Below are 18,327 nucleotides of genomic sequence, written 5' to 3'. Positions count from 1 at the left end.
CTTTTTTTCAATCATTTTAAGGTGTGAGCCTGCGAATAAGGCACATTCAATGCTCAAGTGGACCACATCATAAATGACTCTTGCATTTTATGCTTTGTCCATTTAATGCAACGCAAGTGTCTAATTTGGTGTGGTCCACTTAATTATCGGATCTACTTCATTCTGGGCTCATACCTTAAAATGATTCGAGAAAAGGGATGGACAACGTGGATTAGTAGATACATCAAGGCGGGCTTCTCCATCGATCTACCTTGGGCGGTAGGGGTAGGACGCAATCCACATTCCTTGTAAGTGGACTTTATTTACTGTAAATTTATATATTTTAAAATCATTATGCCAAGCGTAAATTCAATGCCAATTATTATGGATTTGCCGAGGGTAAAAAAATCCGACTGTTGGAGGTGATGGAACAAGTGGTCCTTGTTCGTCCTCATTACTATCGTACCCTGCTACGGCCAATCAGATGGAGTTACATCTGATCTGTACAGATAAACATACCATGCTCAGAGATCTGCAGATATGTACAGAGAAGATTTCTCAATAAGAAGTCAAGACATATCAGGTGGTGTCATATACTACTAAGGCAGTCGAGTCAGTGAGGAGGCTTGGAGCAGTTATTGGGACAAGTGGCAATGAAGTCTCCAGAGGGCAATGATGTTAAACAGTTATAGGATAAGTGGCAAATGGAGAAGCAAATGAATTCAATTAGTGGAGAGCAGTTATGGCAACCATCAGAACATGGGAAGGATCCAAAACGGCTGGATCAAAGCTATAAATAAAAGGAGAATGCAACAAAGAAAACTGGTCTTACACCAACCCAAACAAACCAAATCTATCTTTCAAATTATTATGTCGATTTACATTCCTTTGTGTAATTATTTACTTTTATTGTTAAGCAAATTACATTCCTTAATGTAATCTTTCCTTTGCAAGCTTACTGATTTATATTCCTTAGTGTAATCTGTAGTAGTAACCAAGTAGCTAGTAATTCTAGCTATAATTCGAGTTTATGCTCGCACGCAGACTCAGTTAATACATCGAAATGTGTTCTTCAGCTATTCTTCACGATTGACTGTGAGGATTTCTTTCTCATTTCATTTCATTTTGTATTAAAAAGTCGTTTCGTACGGAATGCAAAGGTGTAACCCATCATCAGAAGACGAACCCACCATCTGAATATCGTCTGATCCAATTTACACATTGAGCGAGTGGCTGAATAGGTGGCTGATCTCTTTAGATCTCGGTCATAAGTCAAGAGCATCAAGCGGTACATGGTTAGCTAGAATGAAGCCATACAATGCTTGGTGGCTTTGATAACGGAGTGAACACCACCGGCAACACAACAATGTCGATGGAAGCTGGGTCGGCAACGCAGTCCCATTACTACCTATGTCGCCTTTATAACATAACTTAACCCATGTTCCTCTCCTAATGCGATGTTCCACAAATCGACAATATTGTGACCAGGTCATAGTGGAAATGATTTCCAATTAAGTTACTCGACATAACGTGGTACTCATCCTCTCCGAACTAAATCAATACACCCATTCGTAAGTACTGCTAATCATCGCAGTCTGTAACTAATATGGATCTGGAAAGGGCACATATGAAGCTCCTTGGTATCCATATTGTTGGCCACATCCATAATGCTGCTAATATCTCTGCCCATATGTAGAAGTGAACTCCTGACCATGGTTGAAAAATGATGTGCTGTAACTGCTGGAGTCACTCGTCGCATATCCACTAGATCCATATCCATGCTCATACGATGGCGTAGAACTAGAGCTATTCTCCTGTGTTTGTAATCTAAATTCATGTTATGGCTTGTAACTCGAGCTCCTCTCCCTCGTCCGTAATCCAAATCAAGAGCCACCTTACCTGTCACGAACGCTTGTGTCTCTCATGCATTTTGCTAGCAGCTCCTCAAAATCTGAAAGTTTCCAAGTCTACTTTTTCTGCAGTAGCTTTTGACGCGTGTATATCTTATTGTAAATAAGTCGAGGTCGTGGTTCTCCTGGACAAGAACCATGGTTAGGGTCCTGTGTGGAATGATCGAAATTCTCCTCCCCGGTGAAAGGGCTAAGAGGACTCTTATCCTAACTCCTACCCGCGCCGCCACCATCCTCGTCGCCATCACAAGTTGGGGTGGTGGTTCTCCCGGACAAGAACCATGGTTAGGGTCCTGTGTGGAATGATCGAAATTCTCATCCCCAGTGAAAGGGCTAAGAGGCCTCTTATCATGACTCCCACCCGCGCCGCCACCATCCCCGTCGCCATCATCAACCTTACTGTCATCAGAGTCATTGTCACCCTTATCGCCGCCATCACCATCACCGAACCCACTCCCCGTATCACTCTCTGACTCAGTCTCGGCGTCAGACAATGTCCCCCCCCCCCCACGTGTCCCGCATGATAGTGACTGCTGCAGGCTGCCCTCTGGACTCCTCATCAATGGGTTGAATGCCTCAACAGGAGACCTCTGCTGCTCCACATGTGCGTCAACATCAATCCATTGTGTCTCTGCTTCCGCCGCAACATGTGGCTCTGGTCGCCCATCCGAGGTATCCAAGTCATCTGACCTAACCCACTGGTAAACTGGGTCATCCTCTCCATCCTCAACATATGCATGATGTCCAACCGTCATCAGGTCCAGTGGGTCTTCCTGCGCTTTTCTTCTTCCTTCCACGTGGAGCAGCCTCTCTCGTAACTTCATATTGTAATGACAAACACTAGCTTCTGAAGCCTCTCAAAACCTAGTCTATTACGTTTATTTGTGTGGATGAGGAAGAATGTACTCCAATTCCTTTCACAGGGTGACGAAGACTCTGTGCAAGCACACAGACAGCTAGTCGTTGTAAAACCTTGCAGTCAGTCTTGTACATGGACCACCATTTGCCTGCATATCATAAAATTCTTTCATTATTTTCGATTTTCCAAAATAATATGAAATTTATGTTTATCGCAGTATCTCACATGCCATCATGGTGTTCCTTGACTTCACCGCAAGGTGACACCCAAACATTCCAACCGCGTCGCGGAATCTAACAATTTGTTGATGGCGTATAGCAACCAGGATAAGTATGGAATGGTTGAGATGAAGATAAGAAGAATGTGAGTGCGGAACATATTTACCTCAATACTAAAGGTGCCTTTCCCCGTAAAGTCGAGAAATAAGTGATCGTACACCTCATGTACAACCCTCTTTAATGAATTATCTTCGTAGAGTTTCCGACTGTAGTGGTATTTGGGATTCAGGAAATACATTAAAAACCAACATCTACACATCTACAACCCTCGTTTATTATTGCATATAGAAAAAAAAAATTTCATATAAGTATTTACCAACTTGATGTAGTGGGTGAGAAAGCGTCCTTTCTCAACAGTCGTCCATTATTGTATGCACCCACTTATATGCGTTGGGAGCTTTAGCCATGATGGCCTCTTTCATCAGCTATATAGACGGGTATAGCGATCCCATCGACGGATTTGTCTCATTGTCCACCATCCTCAACACCATATAAATGGGTTCTAGAATACTCAGTACACTACGCATGCGATCCCAGAATGTATTTCTCAGCACTAGTTCCTCGATTATCCAGGTTACTTCCGTCAACCTCTTTTTCCATTCTTCGTAATCATGAGGCGAAAAGCTCCCGTAACACCTGTCTGTGTTTGAGAAGGCTACTTAAGGTGATAAATTTTGGGGCGAATCGCGTCGCTCCGGGACGCACTATATCCCCACCACACCTCTCGCGCATCGCGGCTAATAACCGGCTGTGGTTGTATATGAAGTTTGTGATAAGTCGTGCATTAGTAATTACGGTCTTCACCGACGGCCTATCCCTGATCGCCTCCAGCATGAGATTGATGCAATGGGCTGCGCAAGGGGTCCAATACATATGATACTTCTTCTGAATATCATTCCACGCCTTAACAAATGCACTCCCATTGTCCGTAACAAACTGCACAATGTTTCTCCTCCCAACATGTTGCATGACGGTGTGCATTAGTTTGTAAATGTAATCACCATCTTTAATCTTATTACTTGCATCTACAGACTTTAGCAACACCACTCGTCCCCTGCAATAGACCATAAAATTTGTGACCGACATCTTCGTCAGTCCGATCCAACCGTCACACATGACGGTGCAGCCATACATCTCCCATGACTACTTATACGAATCGACGTATATTTTCATCTCTCTGCATGTTCATCATCCAAAAACTTTCCTATGATCTCAAAGGGAGTGGGCGGCTACACACCCTCACCCCAGCGCTGCACTTCACTTATCATATTTTTAAAGTGCAGGCTTGCGGCGGCATTCGCAAGGATTTGATCGTGTATAAAAAACTTTGCCATAAACTTTTCAACGTTCTTCCTCACATCCCCTCCACTAAACATGTCCTTTATTTTCTTTTGTCCCCTCTGCCTCTTTTTACATCCTCGGATCTGAAGGTAGATTCGGCACCCACATGCTACTACTCCTGCCCAAGCCCCATGATCCTTCCCGCCTACTACCCTCCCCTCCCCCCACCACGCTCACGAATAGACCCCTCAAATCTAGGCCTACTCGTGTCCTACCTCCTATGTTGATCCCCCTCCCTAATCTCCCTCTCCCGTGCATGTCGTTAATCTTTTGTCTTCACATTTTTTTTCAATATGGACCTCATCTTTTCTCGCACATCCTGTGGACACTTAGGGCAATCCACAACATTGTGATACCCTCCCGCTAAATGCTCCTTCAAGCGGGTTACCACACCACTCATCGATACATGGCCACATAAATTACAAATACTCCCGAATCGACCATCGGGAGTAGGCCGACATACCCCCACCCTATATCAGGTTGTCTCCTTTCCTCTTCTTCCCGACATATTTTATCTGGAAATGAATATTATATTAATACTTGTTAGGGCCCACATTGATACATTAGCTGTATATCCATGCCACCCATCCATTTTGTCAGATTATTTTAAGGAATGATCTAAAAAATGAGAACAGAAAAATTGAACGTATACCATTAAAAAATGGAAGGTGGGTAGCCAAAGGATAGCAAGAAAGAAAAATAGTTAATGGTCAGCATCAAGTGCTGGAAAGTAAAGATAAGTAGTGATTGCTACGGTCCGACGATAACTCTTATTTCCCATACATAGCCCATCCATAATGAGGCCCACTAGTTGGACAACTTAGATTGACGAATAACCAGCCACTTGACTTCAGTCATCTGGTGTTGGGTCGTAATATGCACATAGGCAAGAGAAAGGTAACCATTCTTTGCGGTCCATTTAATACTCACCAACTGGATGGATAGGATTTAGATCCGTGAGTCTGTTATTTTCTATTTGTGGGCCACCTTGTTTTTGTCACGTTAGTTAGCATCAGAGAAAAGTATGAGACCCCACACCACCGTTAGATCCGTCGGCAACTGAAAACAAGTGGACCCCACGTTTTCACCAATGGGAGCCGCAGGCACCGATAATCTTGTTGGCCCATTTTCCAAATTTTGGAGATAAGGTTTTGATGAAAGGCTAACGTGATGCGCGCGAGGATAAAACTGAAGAGGTTGGTCACTGGACATTTGCTCACCAGTCAAGCACATGCAACATCTGGTCCACTCATCAGATGGCATCCTTGGAAACTGCGTCCTGGCCCAAGAATCACGATGATCAATTCATCAAGTGGGCCATGCATCTTTAAGAGAAGAAATAGATGAATAGAAAAAAAGATGAACGGTCTGTACTTTAAAGTAAACAAGGTATCCCATATCGGTATCAGTTAGCGTAACGATGCCCTCCGATACCGATACGGATACGAGGGTGTAACGGCGATACGGGGGCGTAACAGCCCGTAAAGGTGCAATTTTATTTTTTTGCCAAAAAAATATGGAAAAATATGGATTAAATTCGGAATATTCTAAGCATTCCAAATATGTATTCATTTATAAATTGGAACATGTTTATGGTGGTGTAACGGTCCACTCTTTGGTGATAAGTTGTATCGGATTGTCTGATGAATTTATGAACCAGACAACCTGGATTTGACTGCAAAACTCATATATTTAAGTTTCTAACTATCTATTATCAATGATAGATATATTAAAATGAATGTAATATGAAAATATCTTATATGTGTAATATATTCGATTTTTAAAAAAATGGCCTAAAATAGTGCGTAAATAGAAAAAAATTATTAAAAAACATAAAATGACAACAACAATCTGTAAAATGGACATTAACATGTTCTACTATGATTAACACATCATATTCTACCATTAAAACAACAAAACATTCAATAAAAAATAATTTTTCGAATTTTAAAAAAAAGGCCGAAAATAGTGTGTAAATATAAAAAAATTATTTAAAAAAATATAAAATGGCAATAACAATCTGTAAAATGGACATTAATATCTTCTATTATTATTAACACATCATATTCTACCATTCAAACAGCAAAACATTGAATAAAAAATATAAATACCTATTTTTGAGGAATTTCTAGAAAATGGCTCACGGAGCTTCGAATCAAGAAAATTCTTAATATAAGTTGTTTTTATCTGTAATATCAAACTAAGAGTGGTCGAAAATAGCAATGGAATGATTTAGGAAGAGTTTGGAAGAAAGAAGTTTCAAAAAAAGTGAAAAAACAGACCTTAAAAAACAAAAACAAAAAAATGGCTGTTTTTTTACTGTTACACCCTGACCGTTACGGAGCCGTCACGGCTATAGAATCGGGATGTGCCCCATCACGGCCCCGTATCACGTAACGGCCACTGTCGTTACCAATACGTATCGACCGATACGGCCGGATCGTAATGGATACGGGACACCCTAAAAGTAAAGGCCTCAACAGCCTGAATTTTGTTCTCCTTTGTTAAAAAAGTGGGCTCCACGTGATCAATGCCACGGATCTGAAACGGGCATGCATGTGGGGTCCACCCAATCACATGCAACAGCCAACATTTCACAAGGTTGTCCCTTTTCAAAACAACCCTTAGTAACCTTCCATGGCCCACCAAAATTCCCAAAAATAAAAAAATTTAGTAGCATTCCTAGAATTTTACGACAGAGACCCACGTTCGCAAAAAACATTGATACTTCTGTTGACTATGAAATTCCATGAACATGCAGCTCCCTCTGTACACATCTCTACATATATGTACATCAATCTAAACCATTGAAATCATAGGCCTAGTGTAGAGGCACTAAATCATCGGTTTGAGATGACAATCATGACTTCTGATTAATTAATACTTGTTTCTTGAATTTGGACCGTTAAAATTCTTGAGGGCCACAGAAGTTTTGGATGAATCCTATATTTATGTTTTCCTTTCATCCCTATTTCTTTGATCTTATGAACGGGTTGGATGACAGAAAAACATCACTGTGGGGCCTGACAGAAAATCATAGGTTTCAACGGTTCAAATCATTATTCCCACTGTTTCATATGGTATGGCCCACTGGAGCTTTGGATATGCTTTAATTTTGGGCTTAACCCATTAAATGAGTTGTAAAAACGGTTGGACGGCGTGGATAAACCACATACATTCACGGTGGGCCCCACGGAGTTTTCTCACCGAGGTAAACTCGGCCTGTTTCAGACGCAGATTAACCAACGATGCTCAAGTGACATCACCAAGTTCTGTGGGTCCCACCATGATGTATTTTTTGTATCCACACCGTCCATCCATTTGAAGAGATCATTTTAGTGCACGACCCAAAGAACGAGTCAGATCCAGAGCTTGAGTAGACCCCACCACAGAAAACAATGGAGAGAGTGACGCCTACCATTAAAAACTTCCAAGGGCCACAAGCATTTTTTATCAAGATGATATTTGTGTTCTCTTATTTCAAATATTATTTAACTTATCAATGGGTTGATCTTAAAAAAAAATCACAGTGGACCTCAGGAAGGTTTCAACGGTGGACGTTACCCTCTCCACTTTTTTCTATGGTGGGGTCCACTATAAATTTAGATCTGCCTCATTGTTTGTGTCATGCCTTGAAATAATCTTTCCAAATGAATAGACAATGTGGATACGACACATACATTATTGTGGGACCCACAAAACTTGGCGACGTCACTTCATTAGCGTGTACGTTACTCAATAGCGGAAGCAGATTGCGTAATGAGTAACTCAGTACCCTTAGCATACTGCGTAAACTCTATCGGGCCCACCGTCATATATACATTCTATCCACTCCGTCCATCCATTTTCCCAGATAATTTTAGGGCTTTATCCCAAAAATGAAGCATATCCAAATCGCAAGTGGAACACACCACCAGAAACAGTGTGAACTGAAATTCTACTGTTGAAAAGTTCTTGGGGGCCACAGAAGTTTTAGATCAAGCTGATATTTTTTATTCCCCTTCATCCATGTCTATGTGATCTTATGAATGTCTTGGTCAATAAATAAACATCACTAGGGGCCTTAGAAAGGTATCAACGGTGGACATCAATACTTCCACTCTTTCCTATGGTATGGTCCACTGGAGGTTTGGATATGCTTCAATTTTGGGATCAACCACTAAAATGATCTTTAAAAACAGACGGACAGTGTGGATAAACAACATGCAATCAATGTGGGCCCAACAGAGTTTACTCGATACAATAAGAGCGTACTGAGTTAGTACTGGGTAACTCAATACGCAATCCGATTACCTCAATAGCTAATATGCGTTCCTCCATTGCAAACGCCAGCCCCTTTCGAAAAGGGAGAGGGCCATAAGGGTTCTAGAAGAGAGGAAGAGGGCCACGAGGGTTACGGAAGCGAGGGTTTCAGAAGGAAGATGGTTCCTCAATCACAGTCAATCTAGCCTGATTTCTCGCCAGAATCTCCAAGATATCCCCATATCTTCTCATTTGAAGGGAAAAAAAAAACGGCAAAGAAAGAGGAAAATCGAACTTACCTATGTCAATTGATGGAATGGCCCATCTCCGATCACCGATCACGCAATCTTCGCTACGGACATAGGTACTCTTCAATTTTTTCTCTTTTTTCTTCTAATTCTTTTTTATTTTCTGGTAAACACGCGACCCCTTTTATCGTCATTGTGGGTTGTCGGCTACAGTGGACTTGTGAGTCCTCTACAATCAACCCATGACTCTGTCAACAAATCTAAAAAAAATGGGTGAGAAATCAACGCCAATGAGTGACTTGTGAGGATATCGTAGATATCGCACGAAATCTTTAATATATTGCGCGATGTCGGCCGATTTATCACGTGATATCTAAATTTGCGGTATTTTTTAAACTTCCAATAGATATCTTGTGGGTTTCGTATCGCTGGCAAGCGATAACAATAATATCTCGGCCGATAGTATCGATATTGCGAACACTGCCTACAATAAGTACCTCTTTCACTCCTAATATAGATGGGCTTCTTTCCAATAGAAGGAAAATACCCTTTTTGCATCCTTAACAATGTTGTCAAATTGTATATGATTGCATAAGCCATCACATAAGCAATCGGTCTGGCTAATGGCTTCTTTATTATGTTTTTTGAAAATTTTTAAAAAATAAAAAATAGAAAAAATCATTAAAAATTTTCTAAAAATTAAAGAAAAACTTTCAAATTACTACAAGTGATTTGATTCGGTATTTTTTACTTTTCATTGTAGTTTGACTATTAGACGGACCACTTAGTTATATTATATATAACAAAACATATTTAAACAATCAACATGTTACACTAAAAGAGAATTAATTATTAAAAACTACAAATAGTGAAATTTTATGAATAGCTTGAATCTTGATGAATTGGCCATTATGCCATCGCATACAAGAGTATGCCATGGTTATGCAATTATGCCATTGCACAACCATCACATACTTTAGCATGCCATGGCATACTTCCCACATGGCATATGCGACCATCGCATATGCAGTTTGAGTCAATGTATGTGATTGTGTGATCGCCACATGACAACAAAGATCCCCTTTATTTATTTTTGAAGATTGGTAACAACACTGATCCTTGAACTGTTTAACCTTTCAATCATTCATGCACAAGTTTGAGAGAGACTTTGAAAGTGGTTAGTCTTCAGAACAGCACAGAGAAAAGGCAAAGACAAATAAATAGTGTCAGAATCGACTCCAATATATGGCAGAAAGTTAGAAACTGTTAGATGGTCCCAATCAGCCCACAGTCATAATCTTAGATCTAGAACAAATTAATGCATTAATTTTAATTGTAAATAACTAAATTTAATTGGATCCCTATCAGATCACTGAACAATGATTAGGCAACATCCAAACAGATGCTAAGCATCACAACCATGTATGATCATAGCATGACAAATTGCTTGTATCTTACCCAATAGGTCTTCGGGAACCATTGTCCAAACTTAGAGAATATCTACACCATTAACATTAACGTCATCATCATCCCCACCACCATCAGCTTTCTCAAAGTAATTTTCATTCAGTTATTCATAAAAGAATTTTTTTAACTTCCCACTGCTTTAATTTCATCCATTCATTGAGTCTAGTCCTAACCATCCTTTCAATAAAATATTCAAGAAATACTATTTTTTTCCCAAATCCCATTCCCATCACAACCATACAGGCCTTCATAAATGGGTCATAACTCAGTCCATATCAGAAACACATGATTTTGGACTTCTTTGAGAGCTAACTCAATATGCTTTTAAACAATTTCATGTTCTCCGGAAATAATCAAACACCCGACCACAGTTTGACTGCATACCTAAGTGACAAAAATACTAAAGGGTAACTGTTCAACGAGTCACTAACTCTACACCCAACCAACCAATTAAACAAATAAACCTATCAACTCGCAGACCACAGTTTGACTGCATACCTAGAGTCCACTGACTAATCGACACTCACGTGAGGCCCACAAACTGGTCAGACCATTATCCACGGCTCACAAGAAAATGGATACACATCATAGGGCCCATGTAGCTAATTAGGGAGATCAAAGTCCACTCCTAGGCTATGGCAAGAGTCACCTTTGTTGCAGGATTCTCTTAACTAGGTGGCACTCCAGCTTTGAATCACACTTTGAACTCATGCTCTTGCTCCCACTTTTCTGCCATTTATACCTCGTAACATTTTGAAATAGACGCCTCCCTGTTCCCTCTCCCACAACAAAAATTTCAGCCACTTCATCTCACACTGTGTGCAACTACAGGTGGGACTCATTCCTAGGTAAGCATCTATGCATCAAAGCCACAAAATGCATGATCTATCTGAATTCAGAGCCACTAAATAAATGAAGACAAGGTGCAGGTACACAGCATGCTTGCACATTAACATAGAGGCATCTAGTCACATCTTAGTTTAATAGAATATAACTTATTAGTTCTATCATCTAGACTTGTATGGAATAAAAGATGCAAGACAAACTACGTAGTAGGATAGTAGTTCATATTTAAAAAATAAAAATAATAATAAAAAATAAAAAATTGAAGATAATCAAGACTTAATGAAATCCATCCCATAGATTCATGTTATTCCTGAAGATCAACTAATTTTGAAAGATGCAGTAGCTTTGCATAGGCAAATGGGTCAAGGAGTTTGCAGCATAAAGGGTAAGAGCTACACATCAGCATTGGATGGGGTTGCCTATAAACAGGTTAGCGAATGGGTAGTAAAAACCTCCTTTAAAAGCGTTTAAAAACAAAATACTGAAGCACACTCGATGGATTCCAACAGATGCATAATATGTTTTCATGGTGCCGTAAAGTCCGTTACGGGGTCATAAGGGCCATTATGGAAAAAAAAAATCATGTACCTGTATGCAAATGAGGAAGATAATCTAGCATGGGATATAATATCCAGTTGCTAAAAGCATTTTGTCAGGTGCCATGAGTTTATTAAAGAGATGACAAGGATTCCCAAGCATATTGTCTACACTAAGGGATTGTTCACTTGTGTCGAATATTGTGCTACTGCCACACGTCACATACACTGTGGTTATTAAAGGAATGTCACTATCAACAATGATTGCCTAGCATATGGATGTGCATATCACTTGGCATGTAGAGTGGCACATCTTCTAGACTTGGGGCTCACTTGTTTGTGGCAATAAATAAATAAATAAATAAATAACCTTTCACAAAAAATTACCTTTCAAAAAAGTTTACCTTTCAAAAAATATATATATACTTTTCCAAAAAAATAAATAAAAATAAATAAATAAATAAAGGAATCAAAAACCACCCACCAATTCCATATTCAATTAGGAATATAAAAAAATAAAAGATTATCTTCCACAATATCCTCATGACGAGGAATACAGCTATTCATGCAAGGTGAAATCAAAGAGAGCCTCGGAAAACAAGCCTGTGAGGCACACATGTGCAAGATTAAGGACAAACCTTAGGTGGGGTTGACCCTGAACATGACATTGTCATCAAATCAGGCCAAATCCATTCATCAGCAGGGCACAGTCAGTCGAAGAAAGCAATCAGTTAGAAAGAAAATCACCGGCAGCTTATACTCAACATACGCATGTGGCCCCACCTGATAAGTGGGCTTCCAAGCTTAGGGACAGAATGTTCATGTTGAAACCAAAATTCATGTCTTGAATCTTTCCTAGTGGAAACCAATATATCATTTCTCCTTCATAAATGGCATCATTCTATGATCCAAGAACCCTCTCAGTTATTCTAGACAAGCAATCAAGGATTTGACACCATAATATATGTTTAAGGACAAGAAAAATACATTCAACAAGTGAAAACATATGTTACAAAATGAGGAATGATCATCGCTTCAACAAGGAGTACATTAACATACACCTGGGGCACATGCAACAACATGCCATGTGTTTTAAGGCATCCAGTCCATCCAAAATGGTAGACCCATTACCTAGTGTAAAAAACAACAAGCCAGTCCAATCAGCAAGCAGCCCACACCTTTTTTTAGGGAGAAAAGGCGAGTGGGTGTTCCCCATTTTTAAGAAATAGAAAAAGATATATCAGGAAAAAAGGGAAAGAATGCCCAACAGCGAGAAGGGTGACAAACTACCCCTCTAACTAACACATCGGCCAAAGCCATTCACCTTTTCCTCCTGAAAAGGTTAAAGCAATATGTTTAGCCTAGAGTCCAATAGCAAACTTTCAGTGCCCACAAAATGATGCTCCAAGAATCTCCTTCCACAATAGCCGGCCCAAGAGCCTTGATGAGAATAGGTAAATCCCTTCTGTCAAAGCCAAGACGACTTCAGCTCTAGAAGCATTGCCTTCTCCAACGCTCCCAACAAGGTGAGACCTATCCATCCCTCCTCTTCATCTCTCATCACCCTCACAACCACGATCAACTTCGCCAAAATTCAGAAACCCCCCTAGTCTCCGGCCTACAAAAAGCAATGGAAAGTCAACTATCTGATCCAGCTTACAACACGGCTCGCCTGATAAGTGAAAGCGTTGCCTTCTCCAACACTCCTGACAAGGTGAGAGCTATCCTTCCCTCACCCGATCTCACTCAGACCAACGATCGGCGCCGCCGGAATTCGGAAATCCCCCTAATTTCCAGCCTATGCAAATCCGACATCTAATACAGCCTATACACATGTGATCTGACCTTATTGAAAAATTAATAGGGCCCAACGTTTTGGATGGGTCAGATGTCAGATAAGTGAACATTTGGAAAATGAAAACACTAAATTTCGAAAATTTAGGAATGGACATTACAAAGAATTGTCATTTCTAGGGAAGAATAATTCAGGAAAGAATGGAAGACAGAGACATAGATAGGGATGTGAATGAGAGAGACCTTTCCAGATCGCTTGAGATGAGCTGAATAAGCTTTCACGAAATCGTGAGGCGACACGTCTTTAACCGTTCTTGCCGTCTCCATTGCCGCTGCCTCGTAAGAGAGGAGATAAAGACAGAAACGACGGCACTTTCGCGCTTAGGGTTAGGGTTTCTCTACACCTTCGCAAACCAGACAGCTGAATTTATATGGGGAACGTGACTCCACTCACTTCGCACGTGGTTACGGAGAACACGCGTGCTAGAAAGGGAACCGCTCTCATCACGTCATGTCACTGGGTGCGGCCCGCTGAGATGTTTGTGAGTAATCCAACTCGTCCATACGTTTTTCGAGATCATTTTCAAACATACGACCAAAAAGAGGGTGGATCCAAAACTCAACTGAGCCACACGAGATGAAACAGTAGGGATTTAATAATCACCATTGGAATATTTAGATGGCCCTAAAAGTTTACAATCTGTTCCTGTTTTTGGTGTTTTCACTTCATCCCACTCAAAATGACCTTATAAAAGGTTTGGATGACATATAAACATCAAGTGGAGCTTAGGAAGATTTCAATGATAAAAATTCCATTCTCCACTGTTTCATCTTGTATTAGCCAGTTAAGTTTTAGATATTTTTAGTCACATGTCGATAAAATGAATTTGAAAAATGAATGTACATGTTGAATTTATCACGTCACAATGGACTCACCTTACACCCAAAGCCTTTCATGGGAAATTTGCGTCCGCGAATTAGGCGAGTGGCTAAGAAAATTTAACAAAAACAAGTTGCAATGCGGAACTTTTACGGACGCATTTGGCCAGTGATGCTGCCAATAGCCCGGTGGCTAGTGCTCGCTGCACTGTGGGCCCCACTATAATATATGTGTTTTATCACCACCATTCATTTATTTTAAAGATCTTTTTAGGTTTTGATTCAAAAAATTAAGAAAATCTAAATCTCATGTAGACCCATCACGGTAAAACAATTTTATTTTAGATCTAATTTTCCCAAATTAAAACCTCAATCCCACACCGATAGGGAAATGGGTTTAATAAAGTTGGGAATGGGTTTTTTTTCCACTTTCCCTTAAATTTGGGTTTTCCTTCATTGCCTGAAATTGTTCACTACCTTAAACAATTAACCCAAGGACCTTAGGAAATTTCAATAATAAATTCTTTCAATAACCATTTACACAACCTCCCAGAATCCCCAATTTTTTTCCTCCTAATTGCATCCTTAATTTTTTTTTTCATTCTTATTTTTTAAAAGCATTGCTTTTAAAAAAATTCAGAGACTAGGAAGTTGTCAAAAATTTTGCAAAAAACAAGGTGAACCAAACTTGTGAAACCATTTGGTGGTCCAAATAAGCCCGCTCTTGATCTCCGGGTAGGCCCCAATAGTAAATGTGTTTAACAGGCCTTATGATTTTCAAGGGTTGGTTTGAATTAAATGTGTGGCCAAGCTTGGGCCATTACGACATTGTGAAATTAAGCCCACCGAATGTATTTTTTACATCATCTGTTGTTAGTCATAAATTGGTGGATGGAAAACCAAATTTCGGTCAAAGTGGCCCCAATATCTTTTTTAGCTGGCCATTAATCAACAATATTGGTTTACTTAAATATGGATCTACATCATTTCGGCTCATACCTTAAATGATCAAAGGTGGGGGAAATTTAAATGGGTGGATTACCTTCGCGGGGAGGTAACGCCCACATCTTTAAGGGCCCTCTGAATTAATTTTATCATGCCAATCTTTCAATGCATTTAAGGTTGGTGGTTAAATAAAATGCGTTGATTTGCAATGGGCTTTTGGGCCATTTAATGCACGCAATGCAATTGGGGGACTATGTATTTACCCCTTCGCATTAATTACAATATTTTCCAAAAAGGGAGAAACTGGAATTAAAAGGCCATAATTTGGGTAGGGCCAAACCCATATAAATGGATTATTCAAATTTATTTAAAGCATAGCAAGGTTTAAAATTGGCCAATTAATATGAATTATTGCCCAAAAAAAAAAATCAAACTTAATTCACATGATCAAGTGTGTTTCCAATAAAAACACCGGTTCTCCACAATTCCTTGTGTTTTCCCTCAACACCATTCCTTGTAAGAATCTTAAATTTTAAAAAAAATATTTAAAATTATTACCTGCCTAAAATAAAGATACGAAAGAAAATAGACGATGGGGATCACTCCAAAGTCCAAACCCACAAACGGCAAAAAGCCCAAATGAAAAACACGTATCTATAACGAACCAAGTCAAAAAATTTAAAATAAAATTTTAAAAAATAAAAAGTCAGCCTCCTGTACATTTTGAGCAAATTATTTTGGTATTAACGAAATTACCCATCTCATTCTTTTAAATGGGAACTTTCTTTCACCAATGTTAAAGAATAGTTAAGATAGGTCAATCAAAGAAAATTTTAAAGGGAGAACAAAAAAAGTTGCTTGGCTTCAAACATCATTTTTTCTTATTTCATTTCATTTTTTTAAAAAAACTTTTTTTAAGCAAAAACATTCCAATGAAACTTTTTTCAATTGCGGTTTTATTCCAGTGAACAAGGCCCCAAGTGTGGGGTAACAAATAATTCATTTATGCCGCCCACCAAATTAAACCAAATTTTCTTGAACTTTGGTCATTTGTTTTAATCCTTTTATATTTCATTGATAAAAGGTTTTTAAAGGTTTGCCATCAAACCCAACCCAACCTCCGGGGAAATTGTTTTACAATTGAAAGGGTTTGGGTTAACTCCCTTTAGATTCCACCACCATGTCGGCTTAGTTTTTTATTGTTTGGGGTTCAATTGAGCAATTCCGAGGGTTTGGCAAAACTAAAGAAAAAAAACAATTTTTCTTGAAACCTCAGGGGTTTACATGTTAAATAATGGTATCAATACGGGGTTTATTTAAAGGGTTTTGAACATAAACCAACCAATTCCCGAAAAGTGGGGTCCAACAAACCCCTCAGCGTTAAACAAAAACCATGGGCTCGGGAAGAAATTCAATCCCGGAAGTTTAGATGATTTAGGAGATGGGAAATTTTCAAAATTAGATTTAGGTAATGTAAAAAAAGGGGAACAAAATTTTGGTTTAGTCAAACCCATTTAACGGGACTTTAGAAAATAAACAAAATTGCCAAAATTTTGGGTTTATAACATTAAACCCCAACCAACCATTCAGAAAGGTGTCCAAAAACATCCCCTTTAAAAAATTTACCAACCCATTTTCCTTCCAAGGTAAGAAAGTTTTATCCATGGGGGAAAGTAAAACAATTTTATAACAAAATTAAATCAAAGACCCTAATTTCAACACTATAATTGGTAATCTTTTTGGTAAAAATCAATAGCTTTTAAACTTGGGATTAAACCAATTCAAATTCCAAAGTTTGGGATCACCCAAAAATTATCCCCTAAAAAAGCCAACCCCAAATTAGGGGAGGAAAAATCTTGGAAATTTAAACCCCTTTTACCCTTTTACACAAAATTTTAGGAATTTAATTTTTATTTATAGGTTTGGTCAATCGACCATTGAGCATGTTAGTTATTTCACGATGCAGTGTGGCAAATTGTCTAACAACGATTATTATTATAAGTTACAGTTATTCGGTTACTCGTTAATCGTAACTGCCTTTACATGGTACTCAAACTTACTACTAGACTCGGTACATACTTGGCTAGAGTTGTAAGAAAATTTTCACACTCAGTTCTTTTCAGGAACATGGAGATTAGCATGACCAATCTCGCACGATTCCAATAGCTGTTTGGGGAGTCATGCGAGAGCTATATTATGCGGTTCAAGCAGGTGAAGAGTGTTCACAACCCCAAGTATAGGGTCGCGATGTAGTAATAATCTCGGTAAGACCAAGGTCTAATCCACAAGGACTGAAACTTGTACGTTTTTGAAATTAACTAGAAGTAGAACTAGAAGAAAATGTGAAACTAATTCTGAAGTATTTGAGAGAGTAATTGTGAATAGAGTAATTAGAACTAAGAATTTAAAGGTGGGAACTAGGGTGCCAAGGATCCACTTGTAGTGATCAGGGAGCCATCTTACTTGATTAAAGTAACACATTTAAAATTGGAGTCCTATCCTATTTAATTGAAAAATATATCAATAAAACCAAATATGAACTTTTAGTGACCAAATTCTCAATGAATGAGAACTATGATAATTGGTAGGGATTCCATCACTAAATCATGCCCAGGAGATAATGGCAAACAACAAGATTTACCAATCCCATAATCTCAAACCAGGAGAATTGTGAAGATTATGAAGAATTCCATCACCCTACCATGCCTAAGAGACAATGATGAACAATAGGACTTACTAATTTTACAATCTCAAATCAGGAAAAGAAGATACTCAAAGCTATTGCAGATCTACTATAATTTGAGTCACAATAAACCATTATAAATTGAAAGTATTCCTTAAATATCAAATTAGAATCTATGGAGTTCAACATAAACATAAATCAAAGCAATAGAAACATCACATCATGCTACAAGCTTCACCTCTTAGCCTTAGCTAAGAGGTTTAGCCAACCATATATATGATTGGATCTAAAACCCTAAAAGAAAGCATGAAAACAATTAA

The 18,327-nt window shown here is 39.0% G+C and overlaps 1 protein-coding gene across 1 annotated transcript in view; it reads right to left on the bottom strand.

Annotated features, from left to right (window-relative positions):
- LOC131229133 (small ribosomal subunit protein eS19) overlaps positions 1–13,873 on the bottom strand; it is a 31,002-nt gene extending 17,129 nt beyond the window's left edge. The window contains exon 1 of the mRNA XM_058225008.1: positions 13,744–13,873. Within this exon, the coding sequence (XP_058080991.1) occupies positions 13,744–13,827 (84 nt within the window). The 5' untranslated portion in view covers positions 13,828–13,873. The remainder of the gene's footprint in view (positions 1–13,743) is intronic.
- Between the last annotated feature and the right edge of the window lie 4,454 nt (positions 13,874–18,327).

Source organism: Magnolia sinica, chromosome 16 (assembly GCF_029962835.1).
Source record: "Magnolia sinica isolate HGM2019 chromosome 16, MsV1, whole genome shotgun sequence".
NCBI classification, from domain to species: domain Eukaryota; kingdom Viridiplantae; phylum Streptophyta; class Magnoliopsida; order Magnoliales; family Magnoliaceae; genus Magnolia; species Magnolia sinica.
The sequence above is the reverse complement of the archived record's forward strand: the minus strand, read 5'-3'. Positions and strand labels throughout refer to the sequence as shown.